This window comes from Plectropomus leopardus, chromosome 1 (assembly GCF_026936395.1).
Source record: "Plectropomus leopardus strain MGB_pleo_1.0 chromosome 1, ASM2693639v1, whole genome shotgun sequence".
Lineage (NCBI taxonomy): Eukaryota > Metazoa > Chordata > Actinopteri > Perciformes > Serranidae > Plectropomus > Plectropomus leopardus.
In genome coordinates this window covers 11,501,929-11,518,997 of record NC_142176.1, presented here as the reverse complement: position 1 = coordinate 11,518,997, position 17,069 = coordinate 11,501,929, and the positions used below count along the sequence as shown (strand labels likewise).

General features: G+C 37.7%; 2 protein-coding genes across 11 annotated transcripts in view; both read left to right on the top strand.

Moving 5' to 3' along the window:
* map2k5 (mitogen-activated protein kinase kinase 5) overlaps nucleotides 1–6,027 on the top strand; it is a 74,553-nt gene extending 68,526 nt beyond the window's left edge. Inside the window, exon 22 of the mRNA XM_042491776.2 lies at nucleotides 831–6,027. Within this exon, the coding sequence (XP_042347710.1) occupies nucleotides 831–941 (111 nt within the window). The 3' untranslated portion in view covers nucleotides 942–6,027. The remainder of the gene's footprint in view (nucleotides 1–830) is intronic.
* A 137-nt stretch (nucleotides 6,028–6,164) lies between these two features.
* The window catches only part of skor1a (SKI family transcriptional corepressor 1a), a 23,924-nt gene continuing 13,019 nt past the window's right edge, over nucleotides 6,165–17,069 (top strand). For 6 of the 10 annotated variants that reach the window (XM_088075344.1, XM_088075343.1, XM_088075337.1 and 3 more), the window contains exons 1-4: nucleotides 6,165–6,650; nucleotides 10,634–10,795; nucleotides 11,412–11,480; nucleotides 12,370–12,446. The gene's annotated coding sequence lies outside the window, so the exon portion shown is untranslated. Of the gene's footprint in view, nucleotides 6,651–10,633; nucleotides 10,796–11,408; nucleotides 11,481–12,369; nucleotides 12,447–17,069 lie in introns of all 10 variants that reach the window. The other 4 variants (XM_088075317.1, XM_088075322.1, XM_088075325.1 and 1 more) reach the window with 4 other exon arrangements.

Below are 17,069 nucleotides of genomic sequence, written 5' to 3'. Positions count from 1 at the left end.
CAGGATAGGTCTAACTTTTTTTGATAGCTGTTAAAAAAAATTTTTTTTCCTGTTTTAATGAGAAAGCTCATTACTTGTTATTTTATGGCCACTTCAGTCCAGTTTTTCCGTGGCTGATAATTAATCTGAAGGTCATGTGTATGGAGTAGGATTAGTGGAAGCAGATATTTATTAATGCAAAAATTTGTTTTGAAAAATTAAATTGCCAAGGAAAGTGAAAATATGTTTGAATAAATATATTTTAGAAATGTAAATTTTCCAACTCAATTTGCAAATTGAATATGAGACTTTGGAGTGAAGGTGATACTAGTTGAATTTTGTCTTTTAAGTAGAATTTCTAATTTGGATTGTCAGTGCAGTTAAGGCTATGATAAAAAAAAAAAAAGAAAACAGCTACACGTATGTGCTTCAACAATTTCAGTCTGAAAGATAAATCATAATTTCAAAAATGTGTGTTATTATATCGTTATGTCTCCTAAAGTGTCTGCCTCTGACTATACTGACATGTATCTGTTGACACGGTAACGGGCTGCATCATCCACACCATTCCACTACGTGCATTTGTTGACATCACACAACAGCGCAAAAAGTCACGCATGGAAAAAGGCACATGGTAAGGTGTGCAAAACACCCACACGAGACGAGAACTCCACACTCCAACACGAAAGTCGATTGTTTGTTGGACTTATCCACCTCCCAAACTCAGCTCATTATTAATATTGCAAATCCGAATCTTGCAGAAAAAACCTTAAAGCAAAGTTAACCCCAATTTACGCTGTCTGTTGTTTTCTTATCAAAAATGATCTCCTGTCTTTCTCTTTATTTTTCAGGATCATTCCTTCATCATACAGTTTAACGATGGTAATGCTGAGGTGGTGTCGATGTGGGTTTGTCGCTGTCTGGAGGAGAGACGAGCTCAGCAGGCTCAGGGACACGTCTGATGCCCTCCTGCTGTCCACCCAGGATGGACCGGGACGTTTGATCCTAAACCTTGAACACTTATCAAAGGCTTCAGGGTCAAGTACGTCCATAATGCACTGTAGAAGTGACTCAATATACACGGACAAAAATCACTAGATGTTACAAACTTTATGTGAGTAATTCTTTATTTAACAGCACTCGTGCGCCATGACAATGAGGAGCTCACATCCTTTGAAGTTTGCATCTTAATCTCGAGACGTCTGCGCTTTCTTTCTAATGTGGGTCTCCATCCGCAGCTTCGTCCACACGCTTTTCGGGAGTATAAAGAAATGCAGTGGGGCACATCACAGTCTGATGAATGGAGATAAACAGTCCTGATTCAAAGGACAAGAAACAACTTTAAATCTTTAGTCTGCAATACGTTGGCAGAGTTTCACTCTGTTTCTGGGGTGGTATCTCAAATAGCCGTCTTGTGCTTTACTGTTGACAGCCCTCTAGTGAATGTTAAGGTTTTTGCCTGTGAGTAACTGCCCATGTGTGTGCCTGTTTTTCCAGTGGTGTAATTTATTACCTCAGAAAACTTATTTTGTCACTGAAATGGCAACACTTTCCCCCAAAAGATTACCTGTTTATATTTTCTGGACTAAAGAAAATGTATCCAGTTATTCCCTTATCTTTGAGGTCGAGGTATTAACAGAACTGATAACCCGCAAAAATTATAATTTGTATATTAATTACTCACAGCCTGTTAAGTGGAATTTGTGAAGAAAAGTTTCTTACATGGCGCCATGGTAAATGAAGCACCCAAAAAAAGCAAACATTCTTCATGAATTTAAGTAAACGGGGTCCACGTTTAACAACAGCAAAACTTTCTCAAAAATACATTAACAAAGTCACACAGCTCTTGCAGTATAATTCAGGGCTGCTCCGCCAAAGTCGAAGTTTCGAAACGTCAGTTGGAGAACCCACTCGAATAAGATTCTTCAAGTCGGGCAAACTTTTTTTTTTTTTTGTCAGTCGATGTGCAGTTTACTTCTGAGGACGTTTCGTTCTGTAGATGTAGTTGTCGAGTTAATGCTGCTCACTTTTACGCTGCTCTTCAGTACAGGCAGCTGCAGACCCAGAGTGAGTCTAATGTGACAGTGGACTTACCAGGAGGAAGAGACGTTTGGTCCAGTCAAGTTCTGAGATAACATTTTTTTCTGCCTTTTGCTTCACAGCAACTTTTGACGATACAGTCTCTGGCTTTTTTGATATCTCTGTCAGCAAAAATACATTTACAACCCATCCTTAACATATTTAGCATGCATTAGCTCAAAGAGCTAACTTGGCTTGTTTATTGTATTATGTGAACATTTCTGTCACCCTGACTGTGCAGTCGAACTCTGTTCAAACACTAAATGCAAATAAGAAACAAAAATATTCATATTGAACAGCCAAATACAGTTCAAATGACATCATTTCTTAGTCGGGCACATACCTAATATAATGCATGCTTTATTTATCCAGTGGTATGTGCAGTACTACCAAAACACGTGCATTTTCGCTGAAATGTTGCAATACAAAATGCTTTTGCATTTGAGTGGCGTGCCGTGAGCGTGCTTGAGCACTCACGTGGGAATGAAGTCAACCGTGTAGCTTTCTGTTGATAAATGTTGATGACTTCAGCTCGTGAAAAATGATGACCACTTTTGGAATTTCTGTAAACGTGGATACAAGAAAGTTTTCTTCACAAGTTCAGTGTAACACTCAGTGAGTAATTGATATATAATTGATCAAGTTTGTGGGTAAAGTATTTTATTTAAGTGAATTCAAAGCTCTGTCTTCTTCAAGAGGTGTGTTAGTGAACAAATAGCCTGCAGTATCAATGAGTTTGAGTGCAATGAAAAATTATCATGCATCTTTTCTTGGTTTTTAAGGCATAATAACCAAACAGATTATTGTTTAAACTCATCTGGAGGAACCAGGGTATCTTTCTGTTTAGGTTTTTGGTGTCTAACTCTGTTGCACATCTTTTATTTCTGTTTGCACAGACAGCCTGATGTTGAACGCCACTGAATGGAAAGTTCACTTTTTTCTCCACTTTCATTCAGCAGCACTTTGTTTTTCTTAAGATCCATTAAGTATAAGACCAACTAGAGAAACATAACAGAAATAATTTCTCTTCCTCCCCATATGACACTTTTTTGATTCAGAGTTACAGTTTTATCTGTTTTCTAACCAGTAAATCCTTACTTTAGCAAGATATGTTCTTAATATACAGAAATTATGCTGTTTTTTTGGATTGCCAAATGAGATCAGATGATTTACTGTAGAGGGGAAATATTAATGCAGTGCACTTAACACCAAAGACCACTGATGACCCAAATGGTGACTGAAATGTATCTCTCACTACTAAGACAAACATAATGAGGTTAGTGACTAAAATGATTTGCTTTGACAAGGTCTTCATGTGCAGCTGTTGAAATGTGCAGAGCTCAAGTGCAATTAAAAAACATTTCTCCCACAAACGAACAGTTAACACAGCCTTCAGTGACATGATGTGTGCAGTGTGAACGGCGCTGGAAACGAATGTAACGACAGGGCATCAGCGCGACACAAAAAGCTTAAAGCACCAGGTTGTTATACATGTGGTGAGTAGTTTCTTCATTCCACTGTTGGATTTGATTTTATTATCTGTGACAATGAGGAGACACAAGGTTGATAGATTTTAATCACTAGCCTCTTGACTGTCATCGAATTCTCCAAGATTTATTGTATTTTTACATGACGAAGCCTTCAGTAGGTCTTTTGTTTCCATAATTTTGATTGTCGAGCATCTTGTTTCCAGAATGAGTTATTTACTTAGGATTCTTGCCACTTGAATAACATTTACTCTCCTTTAGAGTTGAAGTGACTCTGGACAGGAAATGGAAGAAATACTGTATGCGAGGGTAATCTCACGCGGTGTCCCAGTTCCATCCTACACACTGATTCTTGTATGCATGTATATATGCATACAAAATTTAGCGTACTAAAAGATGCAAGTATGCATATTTAATGTGCCTTTCTATATGAACCGTTGTCCCACAATTCAACGTATGGAAAACTTATAGAAGATGTGGCAGCTTCAGAAACATCTTGAAAACAAGAAATCAAATTTGACCAAAAAGGGTCAAATTAATGCAAGTAAGCGTGGGACGATGTTATCATTTCATGTCAGAATTAACTTTGCCAAAATGATTGCAGTTCACATAATAACCCCGATAATCATCAGGATATCTCTTAAAGAATTAAGTTCTCATCTCTTAAAATTGTGCTTAAACATACAAGAATGACTTTATCTTCTTTTTATTTCAGTGAACAACCTTTTAAGTAAAGAACAGTCTTAAAAAATCAATCTGTGATAAAAAAATTTTAAAAAATCCATAACTAGAAGACTAGAAGACGCAGTTGATAGTTTGGATAAAAGCTGTGGTGTAGCCAACAGTTTCCACGGTCAAGAGTGAACATTTACTGTTGGGACAAATATTTACATTTAAAGATTTCAAATTTAACTGTGGCAGGAACGTTCAGATTACAGTTTAATCAACGTACATCTGCACACAGTTAGTGTCATTTCTGATAAATACAAAATGTTTTGAATATTAAACGCAAAACAGTAAACCATGAAAGGTTCATACTGCATGATATCAGGACAGTCTGCAGGATGGGATCTGGTCAGAGTAGTTTAACAGGTTGTTGTTGACATTTTTCCAAACAGCTTTAGATAAAACTGCATCTACTTTCGCTTGACAAAAGTACTAAGGTTGAGGGACTGTGGAGTACGTTGATAGGTGCGATAGCTAGCAGCAGTCCCTTTCGATGACGATGGCGAGCAATATGCTGGCGAGCAATCATCAGGTCTTGATGTCCAACAGTCTGCTTTCATCACCCAAAGTTTATCAAAAATGGGTTTCCAAAATTGTAGAACCTGAAGGGAAACCTATCATAGCGCCATCTGCTGGTTCTGCTCAGAGCTCATAGAGATGAAATTCGATATCTGATCCCAGACTGCATCCAGTTTGGTTTTTTTTTTAAATTCCTTTTCCACATCCCAGAGTTCATTATTGGTAATAAAGGCTGCTTATTACAAATGTACTTTGTTCTGTGTTACAGCAGTTAGGATACAGTTTGTGGTCCAGACAAATTGTTTGGGAACTGCACAACCAGCAGAGGCGCTGAGTGTCATGATCCCTCCCATATCAACAAATTTCATCAGTGCCACAATTTTTGCCTCAGAAACCTGAAAAAGAGGCTCAGCTTTTTTACTTTAATGTACATAAATATACTTTATCTTAAGTTTTGGAGGGACTTAGGGTGCAAGATGCCACTTATTTTCATAAAGAAATTATTATATTACTCTGATAATTGGTGAAACTCGAAGGTCAACAATGTTCCAGTCACTGATATACAACAACATAAGTTTTCCAACAGTTGCACATTGAACAGAATATGTATTTTACATTATACCACATATATTGTTAATTATATTCATCTAACTGTCAAATTCTACAGTAGTAACACGTACAACCCACATTCAGTTGGCCTTAAATGTAACTGAAGCTATAAATATTAGCAGTCTCGTAAAAATAGTAAATACATGTGAAATAAGAAGAGTGTGCTGCTGCTGAACACTCTGCAAATATTAAATATCTTCTTTCAACTCAAACCAAAAAGAAAAAATGATTTTTGAGCAGATGTTGAGCACCAAAAAGCTCAGACACTTATTTTATGTTTTGGCAATGTGCTCATTGACTGTGATTTTTAAATATGAATCTACAGTATCAGTAGAAATATTTATTATTTTTTTTACTTGCCAGCTTGTGTCTCTTGCAATGTTATTTCGCCTTTTTCTTGCCTGAACCATGAAACATTAAGTCAGTGATGGGCTTCAGCAGAAATATTAGTGCTGTGATATTACTGGCTGATTTTGGCCTTTTCTGTAAGTACCTGTGTTGGCACATACTCCAACAATAATGCACAAATAGAATAAAATGTATTTAAACATAATGTGGGTAAGTTTGGGACTTTTGTGTGTTCACTTAAAATTAGACCTGTAAAATAAATGCTATTCCGTGTATTCAAGTCTGTCAATGTCGACAATTTTATTTTGAGGCTGCTATCTTTGTCACCCAGAAAAATCTTGTTGAGTTTATGTTTTGCTTTGTTTAGTTTTCCAATATTTGTTCATATTCTCACCTGAATAACCTTCAGTCTTCTTCTCCTCACTACAAATCAATTTGTCTTCAGATGAAGTAAGTTCCTTTTCACACTTTTGTACATGTAGAAGAAATTTCATTTTAGCATTCACTTCATTTATCAAGTTGACTTTTGGGAACATGCTCCATCTCCAACTTGATGTTTGTTTTATTTTGTTTTGTTTTTCTCACCTGGACCTCTGTCATGTCTGTGTTAGGTATGTAGCCGGACATGTGAAGCAGTAAGCTGAGTTTAGCACAGTGTTTCTCAAACTTGCCTGTCCTGCATGTTTTCGTTCTCTCCGTGCTGCAACACAGCTGATCTAAATGATCAACTCGTTGTGAACTGAAGTTGTTTGATGACTGATCATTTACTTCAGCTGTGTTGCGGCAGGGAGAGATCGAAAACATACAGGGCAAGACGCAGCAGAGGAGAGGTTTGGGAAACACTGGCTTAGCGCAAACACTGGAATCAAGCTACAGCAACAGATAATCCAGCTCTGTCCAAAGGTAATGAAATGCACTCACTCACACCTACAAAACTCACCTGTTGAAGGTATACTATGAGGGATTGTTGGTTAATGTTTGTAAATACACTTGACAGCAAAACTAAAAGCCCACCACAGATTCACTCTTTTTTGGCATTTCGCCTGGCAATATTTCGTCACCAAATCTCTACATTTCACTATTTTCTTTTTTTTTCATGAATTAATTCTATTAGTCACCCTCTACATCTATTACTGGGATTTACCATTTCTCAGCCAATGAAATGTATTTTAAAAAAAACCTATCTCCACCGGATCCGTCCTAAAAACACAGCATTTTTTTCCAACTCCTGAAAAATAGCAATTTTGGAGATAGGAGGTCACACTGTCACTTGGATGCCTGCTGCTTATAGTCTGTCACCTGTTTGCTACCTTTTTATAAAGCCCTGACCTCACCTGAGCGCTATGGGGGTACACCATGATAAACGTCCCAAACACACAGACACAAAAACAACAAAAAAGACAGAGGGCAGAGACTGCAGAAAAATGCACCGCTGCACCCTTCTATTGCCGCAGTCTATACCCTTCATAAGTGATGATTGAGAGGGTTTAATTCTGTATAAGGCCATAATATGTATTCAAAGATATTTGTTTGATTGCTGAGTGGTAATGAAAGAATTGTCCTAAAATGCAATAAAGATGGTGGTGAGATAACTCCAGAAACATCAAATTAAAAACAAACTAATATTTTAATATTTAGTCTACTCTAAAAGAAGATACAAAAACTTGAAACACCAACACTCTCACAAACTGCAGCCTATAGATTAAATTCAAACCTCTCTTAAATATTTCTGCAAAAACTGAACAGTATAACCTTCATGATTTGCTGCAGGACTTTTGTATCAGACTGCATCAGGTCTAGCTAAATTTGATTTGATTTATTTCTAACATGAAAAAAGGAAATAGATAAATTATTATACAAAAGCAGACAGACAAAAAAGTAATATTTACCGACAATGAAAAGCATAAAGCAAAAGAAATGGCCAAACACATGACTTGGTTTACATATTTGAAAAGGAGTGAGAAGGAGTGCAAATTTATTTAATCCCACCCCCTCTCCATAAGTCATTTAATTTTGATTAGCCAGCTTCCTTTTTCATTTAAACTTATACTATAATTAATTAAACACATACATACACTCAAAATCAAATATCTATGATTTTTCATTATTATTTACAGAAAAAAGAGGAAGATAAACTAAGACAAAAATAAATATTAAATAACCAAATAATAACCTCTATAAACACCTGGTGACTATCAAGCCCCCTATTCATCCCTGTACCTTGTGAAAATCGTGTTTTTATACATTATTGTAAACTGGTTTGTATCTGGACATTGCTTTACCTCCACATTAAAACTGTTCAGTAGTTTTACTCCACAGATTGATAAACTAAAACTTTTTCTGTGGTACGAACACTATATGATTTGAAATCAAATTTTCCCCTTAAACTGTAATCACCCTCTCGATCACCTACCTCGATGTACCTAATAAACTGGTAAGTGACTGTGAAGTACATGCAGCCAGCTTGATGGTGTTTTCATTAAAATTACGAGACTCGGGACACCTTTAGGACACCACATGGCTGAAAGTGTACCAAAAATGATGGTCGCTTCATTAATAATTTGACATTTCCGTGTCTAGCTATAGAATGACCCAAACCTGTAAACGCCTCTCCTCCTAAGTTCAGTTACAATTTGCATTTCATAATTAATCTTAGTCAACCTTTAATTAACATACTCATTATTCTTGGTTATTAATGGATGCAGCTGCATTATTTTTTACGTAGTAGGTATTAAACAGCTGCTAAATAAAAAAAAAATTTGGTGGGGTTTGGTAAACAGTTTATATATATTTCAGGTGCACAGCAGTCGCTGAATACATTTCTGGCGTCCAGGTGGCATCTTTACCCCTTTTTACAAGACCAGCAGCTCATTTCTTTAGTATGAAGTATAGCCAATGATTAATTTACAGAGGGTCAAAAAAGGTCAGGATTTTAATTACTGCATTTGAACGCAAATAATTTCTCTTTTTCTTGCGCATTGAATGGTTGTGATCTCCAGAAATCATAAAATAATTATCTCGCTTGAGTAAATAAATATCATACTAGGGTTGTCCTCCCCAGGCTTCCATACAGACTGGTGGCCTTCACAGCTGCATTGTGTTATTTACTGTTCAATCAGAGGCCTTCCACAATGTTATTTATACAGGTTTCTGTCTGAATGCAGCAACACATGTATTGATGATTTAATAATTATGCAGCTATGTGCGTAACAGAGCCGTGAACGCGTTGTAGGACCCTGACACGCACCTCAGGAGCATGCAGTTAGTGAGCGCTGTGTTGTATGTATTATCAGTTTTTTAAAAGGGGCCTCAGAAAGCAGAAGGACAAACTGATTTCAAAGCTCTTCTATATTACAATATTATATGATTATGAAGAAATTCATTTTGCACTTTATTTGATTTTTAAATGAAAGCCGGGTTAAGCAAAATGATTTTATGATTGAGGTTCAGTGATCCTCCTGCAGTGACACATACTTTACCTGCCATTTGATCTCTTTTCGCCGCAATGTAAGCTGCAATTATTCTTCCGAGGGTCACCAATAGCTGTGATACAACAAATACCCGCTATGAGCCAGAATGCTACTCGTCCTTGTATTTCATAAGAACCTCGGGTGGGAAGGGAACTACCTGTATACCGTGTCAACCTTGTGCCCCCAACATCACAGAAAAGTGTTTCACAAATTTATAAAGTTGATTAGAGGTTGATGAGTGCAGGGTCGACTCTATAGAGCACGCCACAGCATCTGTCGAAACCCGTCACTGAGCCGGCAGTCAGGCAGGAAATCATTTTGCTACTCTCACATTTACTACTGTAACCTTTTTTTAAAAAAAAACAACCTTGGACACCTGCTGGCACATCAATAAGACAGTTGTGCTACAGTATCGACCTAAAGGCTGCCGCATGCCGCCAATGAGAGGCTCTTTACAAGTTTTGATAGTACTGCAAATCTCCTAATGATGGTCTGTTGAAGCGAGAACACTTTTGTATCAATTCTTAAGTCTCACTTCGCACAGCTGGCCAGGTGTGCTTATTATGAAATGAACAAGATTGATTTCTATTTATTCGTCTCGTGAATAGCTTAAAAAAAATGGAGAATTTCTGTATTCGGTGAGTGTTTTCTGTAGAAGCTGAGTTTTCTTGCGATCCGGTTTCTTTTTGTGCTTTTATGAGCACAATCACAGCTCCCCTGTCTTTGATATATGTTGTTAAACAACTTTGTAAATGGGTAATATCAGTTTTTCAGCAACAAAAACCTTTTCAATAGCTTCATAGTTTTAGCTAGGTAAGAATAATGTTGTCCCAAATGGGGAAAACACACTTCTCAGAATTGTGACAAAACCCTGTCAGTATGTCAACATGCATGCAGTGATTTACGTTCAGATGTCCAGCAGTTTTAATATTGATTGTCCTACTTTAGCATGTTAGCATGCTAAAATTTGCTGAACAGCATTTAACTCAGGGCGACCTCCAGCTAACCTGCCGAGGCCTTTGCAGCAGCCCAGGGTTTGATTCCAGCCTGTGGCCCTTTGCAGCATGTCATTACCCCTCTCTCTTCCCCATTTCCTGTCAATCTTTAGTTGTCCTGTCAACAAAAGGAAAAATCCCCAAAAAATACCACTTAATAAGTCTGTGTTAATGCAGTTTTTTTACATATACCCATGAAAAGTAATGCAGAATTCATTTATAGCCCATTTTACAATGACGACTGCAATCACATGGCAAATGTTCTGATGGTAGCAAAGAAGGAAGTAGGTGGACGGGTAAAAAAAACCTAACTTTCCTGCAGGAGAGCGGCATCCCGTGTGAAACCAGTTGAACTTTTTATTTTTTTTATTTTTTTTTTTAAAGATTTTTTTGGGGGGCTTTTTATGCCTTTTTTCCATAGGACAGGTTCAGCATAAAAGGGTGAGAGAGAGGATGACCTGCAACAAAGGGCCAAGGCTGGAATCGAACCTGCGCCCGCTGCGGCAAGGACACAGCCTCCATACATGGGGCACCTGCTCCATCCACTGAGCCACTGGATGCCCCGACTTTTAATTATTTGAAGGTACGTCTTCACATCATCAGGTTACGTACTTAATGTAAGGCAGCAGATATAGATGCTGTTTAACCTTGTATATGCTCCCAGCTGTGTCATGAGCCTTCTTGTATATACTCCTTATACACTTAACACTTATACGCAATCCGTGTTACTGGAGGATAACGCTAGAGGGCGCACAAGAGAGCTCAGGCCGTATACAACTACCAGATGTGTGGGATGTAAACAGACATGGCGACACTGAGGTTTCTTTCAAGTTAATGCTGAGATCAAGACAGAAAAGACAACAGCGAAGACAATTTCGGCAGTATGTAAGGCCTCAAGCCCATCAGGACAGTGGGGAGTACGTGTTTCTCGCGCTGTGTTTCCCTTGTCACATCCGCTCTGCCTCTGCACTGCCCCTGCTGTCTATATACATACTGCATCTCGCATCCACCTCATGTTAATTTTTGAGGACGCACACAGCTGACATGCTAAAGCCAGTCAATCCAATAGTTGAGATATTTCACTCTGGACCAGACAGATTGACATTTCCGTAACTAGATTTGTGCAGCTAGACTAGCTTGTTGCAGGTCAAGCAAAAGTTTGTTTTAATCTACATGTTGTGGAACTTTTTTGTCAGCAGATCATTTTGAATCGAGGAGGACTTCATCACAGCTCCAAAGACATCCAATGTAGAGCAGATCACAAAACAGTGAGTATCCTACCGGTTTGATGACTTTTCAAACCAACAGGTGGGAAAAAATGTACATTTTTTACTATTTTGCAAATCGCAAACACATTTGTATTTTTTTTTTTTTTTTGTAGCGGATATGTTGAACGTTTATGTTTCTCAACACTGCAGTGGTGAAGGTGTGTCTAGGTTTAGGCCATAGACTGTATATACAGATGGAAAATGTGCCCCCACTTATTCCTGCTGTACTTAAGTGAGGCTAAAATATCTGAGATTTGGGCACTGATATCTTGTGCCGGTGAAGTCATTCGGAGCCAGAGTCTGCGCAGTAGCCATAGCTGCGGTAGGGGAGTTCCTGCCAAAACACCCATCCCACAGATTGGCTGTCACAGCTATCAATCATGGTGGTAAATCCCCTTTTTGTAGAATTGATTAACTCATTAAAACCGAACTGTTCATAAAACTTGCACTTGAACAAACATCAGGGTGATGAGAACTACCTGCAGTAACAGAAACCATCTTTGGAGAAAATGTATTTGGTGTGAACGTTTAGTTTTTAGTTTGGTCTGTGTCCCATTCACTAACACAGAGGGGCGGGCTTTATGACCTATTCTCCAGACAGACACCAGGGGGCGATCGAGATTGAAATGTTACAATTTGGTGGAACTGTCATGTTGTCCATCTTAATAGTCTATGGTTTAGGTACAAAACTCCCTTGGTTATGGTAAAGAAAAGAGAAGGAAAAGATGTTCTGTGGGGATTTACTCTGTTTCGGAGCCAGCCCCGAGTGGCCAGTAGAGGAGCTGCAGGTTTTGGAGCTTCCTTGATGGCTTCATTTTTCAGCCTCAGAGGCTGCCCCTTGCTCCTCTCTCCAACTCTCACTTACATTTTGCGTTTGTTTTTCCAACAGGTCATCTCTCACAACATTTCCGAAGAGGCCTCTTCTTAAGTGAGACCTGGTCACAAAAACAAATCAACAAGCAAAAGGTAAGGAAAACCTTAATTAATGAGCAACTTAACAAGTCATAGCCCAAAAATTCAAAAGAAATCAGCAAAAAACAATTACGAGAAAATCACCTGAAAATAAGCACAAAAAAGGTAAAATAAATAAATAAATACTTGAAAAAAGTGTAAAAAAGTAAAAAAGGTAAACATCTTTAGACATTTTTTCTGTCACATTATCTAAAATATTTAATTTTGATAATTAAAGTAATTAGAAACACAGTTTTCTGGGAATTTTCAGCTGTTTTTTTATTTTTATTTCTAATTATTATTATGTCATTATTTGTCACCCTTAACACATGCCTTGCAATTTGTGGGACATTTCTTGTCAAGTGGCTCATTACCTCTTCCCCAATGTTTTCAAAAGAAATCAAACCAATTTTCAGAGGTCTGAAATGTTTTTGAAAGGTGTCTCACAGGTAAACTGATGTCGATCCAGGTTTCAAAGGGTTAAGGTGCAAAAGGCTCAGTTACACCATAGTTCAAATGTTATTAATTAGTTTCTACAAGAAGGTTTAGGTGCGTTTGTTCAGAATGAGACTGAATGAGAAATAATGAATGACTCATTCTGCTCATTATGTTAAATAACAACTTTGTATTATTTAGTGAAGCTGATATGATAACTTATCGGTTTACCTGCTGATCAGAGCGGCTGAACTGACCTGCAGGATGATGATGATGATGATGATGATGGGTGTTGTGACATCTCTGCCCGCCACACATGGTTTTCTGTTGCATGTAAATTTTGGCATCCGATGATCTATGGCTGTCTTCATGTGACCTATAGTAATAATATGTCTGGGATGAAAATTTGGCCGCTCCGTGATCTCATCTGGCGGGTCTCTCTGCGGGATATTGACCGCGCTTTGTTTGGAGATGCGTCTTCATTTCTGCCAATCCGGGACCCTTCATATTCCCAAATTCCCAGCGAGCTGCGTCTCCGCTTTGTATCGGCCGATGACCTTTTTTTTCCAAAGCAGTCTGACTTGATTAGCACATCAGGCGGTACAATGAGTGGCCGCCCTGTACACAGCCATTACCCACATCCCTTTATCAATGTCCTGTAATTAAAATGTCACCGTTTAATTTTCGAGCCATCGCTTTCCTCTCGGCGGAATCTTCCCTCCAATAAAAAAGTGCAATCGAAATGCTCTTTTCACTGGAAACAAAAAAGGATACGGAGAAAGCGTTTAGCAGCGGGGGATCAATAGGCCCTTTAGTCCGAGAGGAGAATTGATTGGTCTCTAAAATGGGATTTATAGGGGTCATGGTTTTATAGGGTGCTGATACAACTGTTAATTATAAAACATTTGGCCTCAATTGCTGCTGTTATTAAACCTGTCCTGATTGAGGCGAGCTTGATTTATCTTTTTACATCACATGACCAAATGCAAGTGTTTGGGAAATAAAGCTTTAACGAGATAAAAACGCGCCCTGCAGAAACATCTGATCACGCTTCAGCTGCAGGCGTTTGACTCAAATCAACGATCAGAGGCATTAAAACACACCGTTGGTTATTTTTTACTTAAAGGTGTTATTTGCGTCTGAAGTGCTGACTTTTTACATTAATTTTTATTATGTTTTTTTTTTTTGTTCCCTGAAGTGGACTTTTATATTTTTACAAAAGCCCATAGATATATTTTCCTAATTATTTATGGGCTACACGTTTCTATTGGATAATAATACATAAAGTGATGTGACAGATTAAATAAGAGGTTTAAATTTGACTCCAACTGCTGAGAGGGCAATCTGTCAATGAATAAATCAATTTATGAGCAGTGCCAAACCTTGAACATTTGGCGCCCTGGGCAAGCTCCCTCTGGTCCCCCCACCCCACTAAAAGGAATAATAATAGTAATAATAATAATAATAATAATGATTACTATTATTATTTTATATTTATTGAATTACTAGCAAGAACAAGAACTAATGAAAAATCAACACAAACAAACAACTTAGTGCACAAATGATAGAAATAAATAGCCTTAAAAAACAACAAATATGTGAAAATTTGCACACAAAATAATGTCTTGCTTAAATGCTCACCACAGACACACCACTTCAACATTTACTGTATATTTGATTGTTTTAAATGTCAAAAAATATCTATCTATTTATTTATTCATTAACTTATTTATTTGTGGACCCCCACCCTCCTTTGTTTTGCCCTGGGTGTTTGCCTATGAGCCCATCTGCCCCTGCATGAAGGAAAAGTAGTTATGAAGCACCATATCCGCATATAAACCACATCACTTTCACGTGTGTACAATTATTATAGGCCTACCATGAAATATTTGTGCGATAGGTCAATCAAGGCAAGTTTACCATCTTTCAAAGTGAAGCAAAACATCTCCAAAATACAAAAAAATGCCTGAAGTTGCTACATAAGAACTTCTAGTGATGATTTTGTCATATTTTCTTTAAAATAACTAAGAATATAAGAAAATATGTTTCTTTTTATTTATGCAGATGTCCACACAGTCTCCAGTCTATACGTCTAAAATGAGTAACGCACACTTTGTCAAATCAAACCGTTATCAAACGTTATTTCCCAAATAAAGAGGAAAACGTCACCTCTAGTGCCGTGTTAAATAATCCATCAGGTCTGGGTTCACCTGGTGAGTTGGGACTCTTAATGACTTGAACCTGAAACGCATTAATGTTTCAGGTTAAAGGTTTGTTTAAACAATTGAGCGCATATCAATGAGGCCCGGGTAATTTGTATCCAACAGTAATAATAAAGAGCTCGCCTAAAATTACCGCTGAAATGTCTAATTAAAAACTCCTCGCTGCTGATCCAGCCACGTCAGCTCACGTTTCCCCCGGAATAAGCAGCGACAATGGCTGCATTCAAGTCGGCGGTCTAAATAATTAAAAAGAGAGGAATAATTACAGTATAAAATTGTAATTATTGGCGGGGGCTGCAGGGGAAGCCTCTTGATGGTGAAAGAGGAGAGGATGCGCTTAGGATCAGGTTCAGCATCAATATTGCAGGGAGGTAAAACTGGCGAGCTCAGGCTGCACACAGGCTGAGGATGCGTCATACAAACTTCATACACGGGATTAATACACACACTCACACACTGTATAAACACACACACACACTCACAACAGCTCTAGTTTATGAAGTGTTTATCTGCTGTTATGATGAAGTTACAATCATACAATAAAGGAAACAAATATTTACCTCTGGAAACAATTAAATTATCCCCATAACCACCAAACAGCCATAAAACATCTGATTTAGGGGTAGTCATGTTTTGTAAATACAATAAAATGTAATAGAAAATGAACACATCTGATTCTGCCAGCTGTAATATTCATTCATGATAGTGAAGTGAAGTGTTAAAAAAATGTGTATATACAATTTGTGATTTTTCACTTGGCCCCCTGATTTGACACTCCCTAAAATCTTTATTTGCTTATTTATTTACAGTAACTTATTTGCCATTAGAAGCATTTCTTTTTAATTCTATACAGATTAAGTAAAACCTATGCATACCAGCCATAGGTGTAGATTTTGGGGTGAACCCAGGGGGCATGTACCCCTCAAAATTTTTTAACATTTGTCACCCAAATAAAAACATGACAGTAGCAGAAGACTTACGGGGGGGGAAAGCACAAGATGGTGCATAAAAATCCCCTGAATGAAGAATTTAAATGTTTGACACTAAAAATTTTCTGGCACCTCAAACCTCCCGTTTCTATGTGTCCAACGTTGCAACAAAATCTACGTCTTTAATAACAACTCTGGATCAGTTTGCAGGGCCAGTCTGAGACTTTCTGAGGTCCACAGTGAAATTGCTCGATGCGCCCCCTAAACCCCTCCCCCACCCCCCATCAAATAGGCTACACTTAATGTGCACTTTTTTGTTTTACTTGAATTGTTCTATAATTTTGTTATTGTCAGCCAATCTCATGACAAGACCAAAACTAACAGTGCTTTAGATAATCTTTTTCGTCTATACCCAGAAGATATAATCTTAATAAACAAGTCGTAAATATATTTAAATATTGTAAAAAATATATATATATATCTTTTTTTAGTAAACATTACACAAACAGGAGGAAATAGTGTATTTATGGGGGATTATTTTCAGCAGTGGATTGACAAGTATTCCTGGCAGTATAGCAGTTAAAGATGGATTGACTCAGCCCATGATCTGCAAAGGAAGGCGTCCTCATTGCACCAATATTGCTCATTTTCAGACAATACTCATTAATAGATGAGATTCATTGATCAGTATTTGTATTTTTCAGCAAATTTCTCTGAAAGTTATCCCAATGATATTGCTTGCTGCTGTTATTGTTGTTATAGTTTTGATGTAGACTCTGCCATCCACTCGTGTTAAAACTATTTAAAACGATATATTGTTGTATTCTTAGCATGTATGGCACTTACTCCACTTTTTTTTACTTCAGGGTATCTATCTCCTGTCAGAGCACCTTTAACACAGGTGCGTTAGACAAAAAGGTTGTGGACTCCTGCACACTTTCAGCACTGGTTTACTCAAAATATGATCATAGACCTCCAGCAGGAATTAGGCATTACTGGTGATTTGACTCCTTTTTCAACTGTCTGATGCAGCTCAAGTATGAAGATGTTAT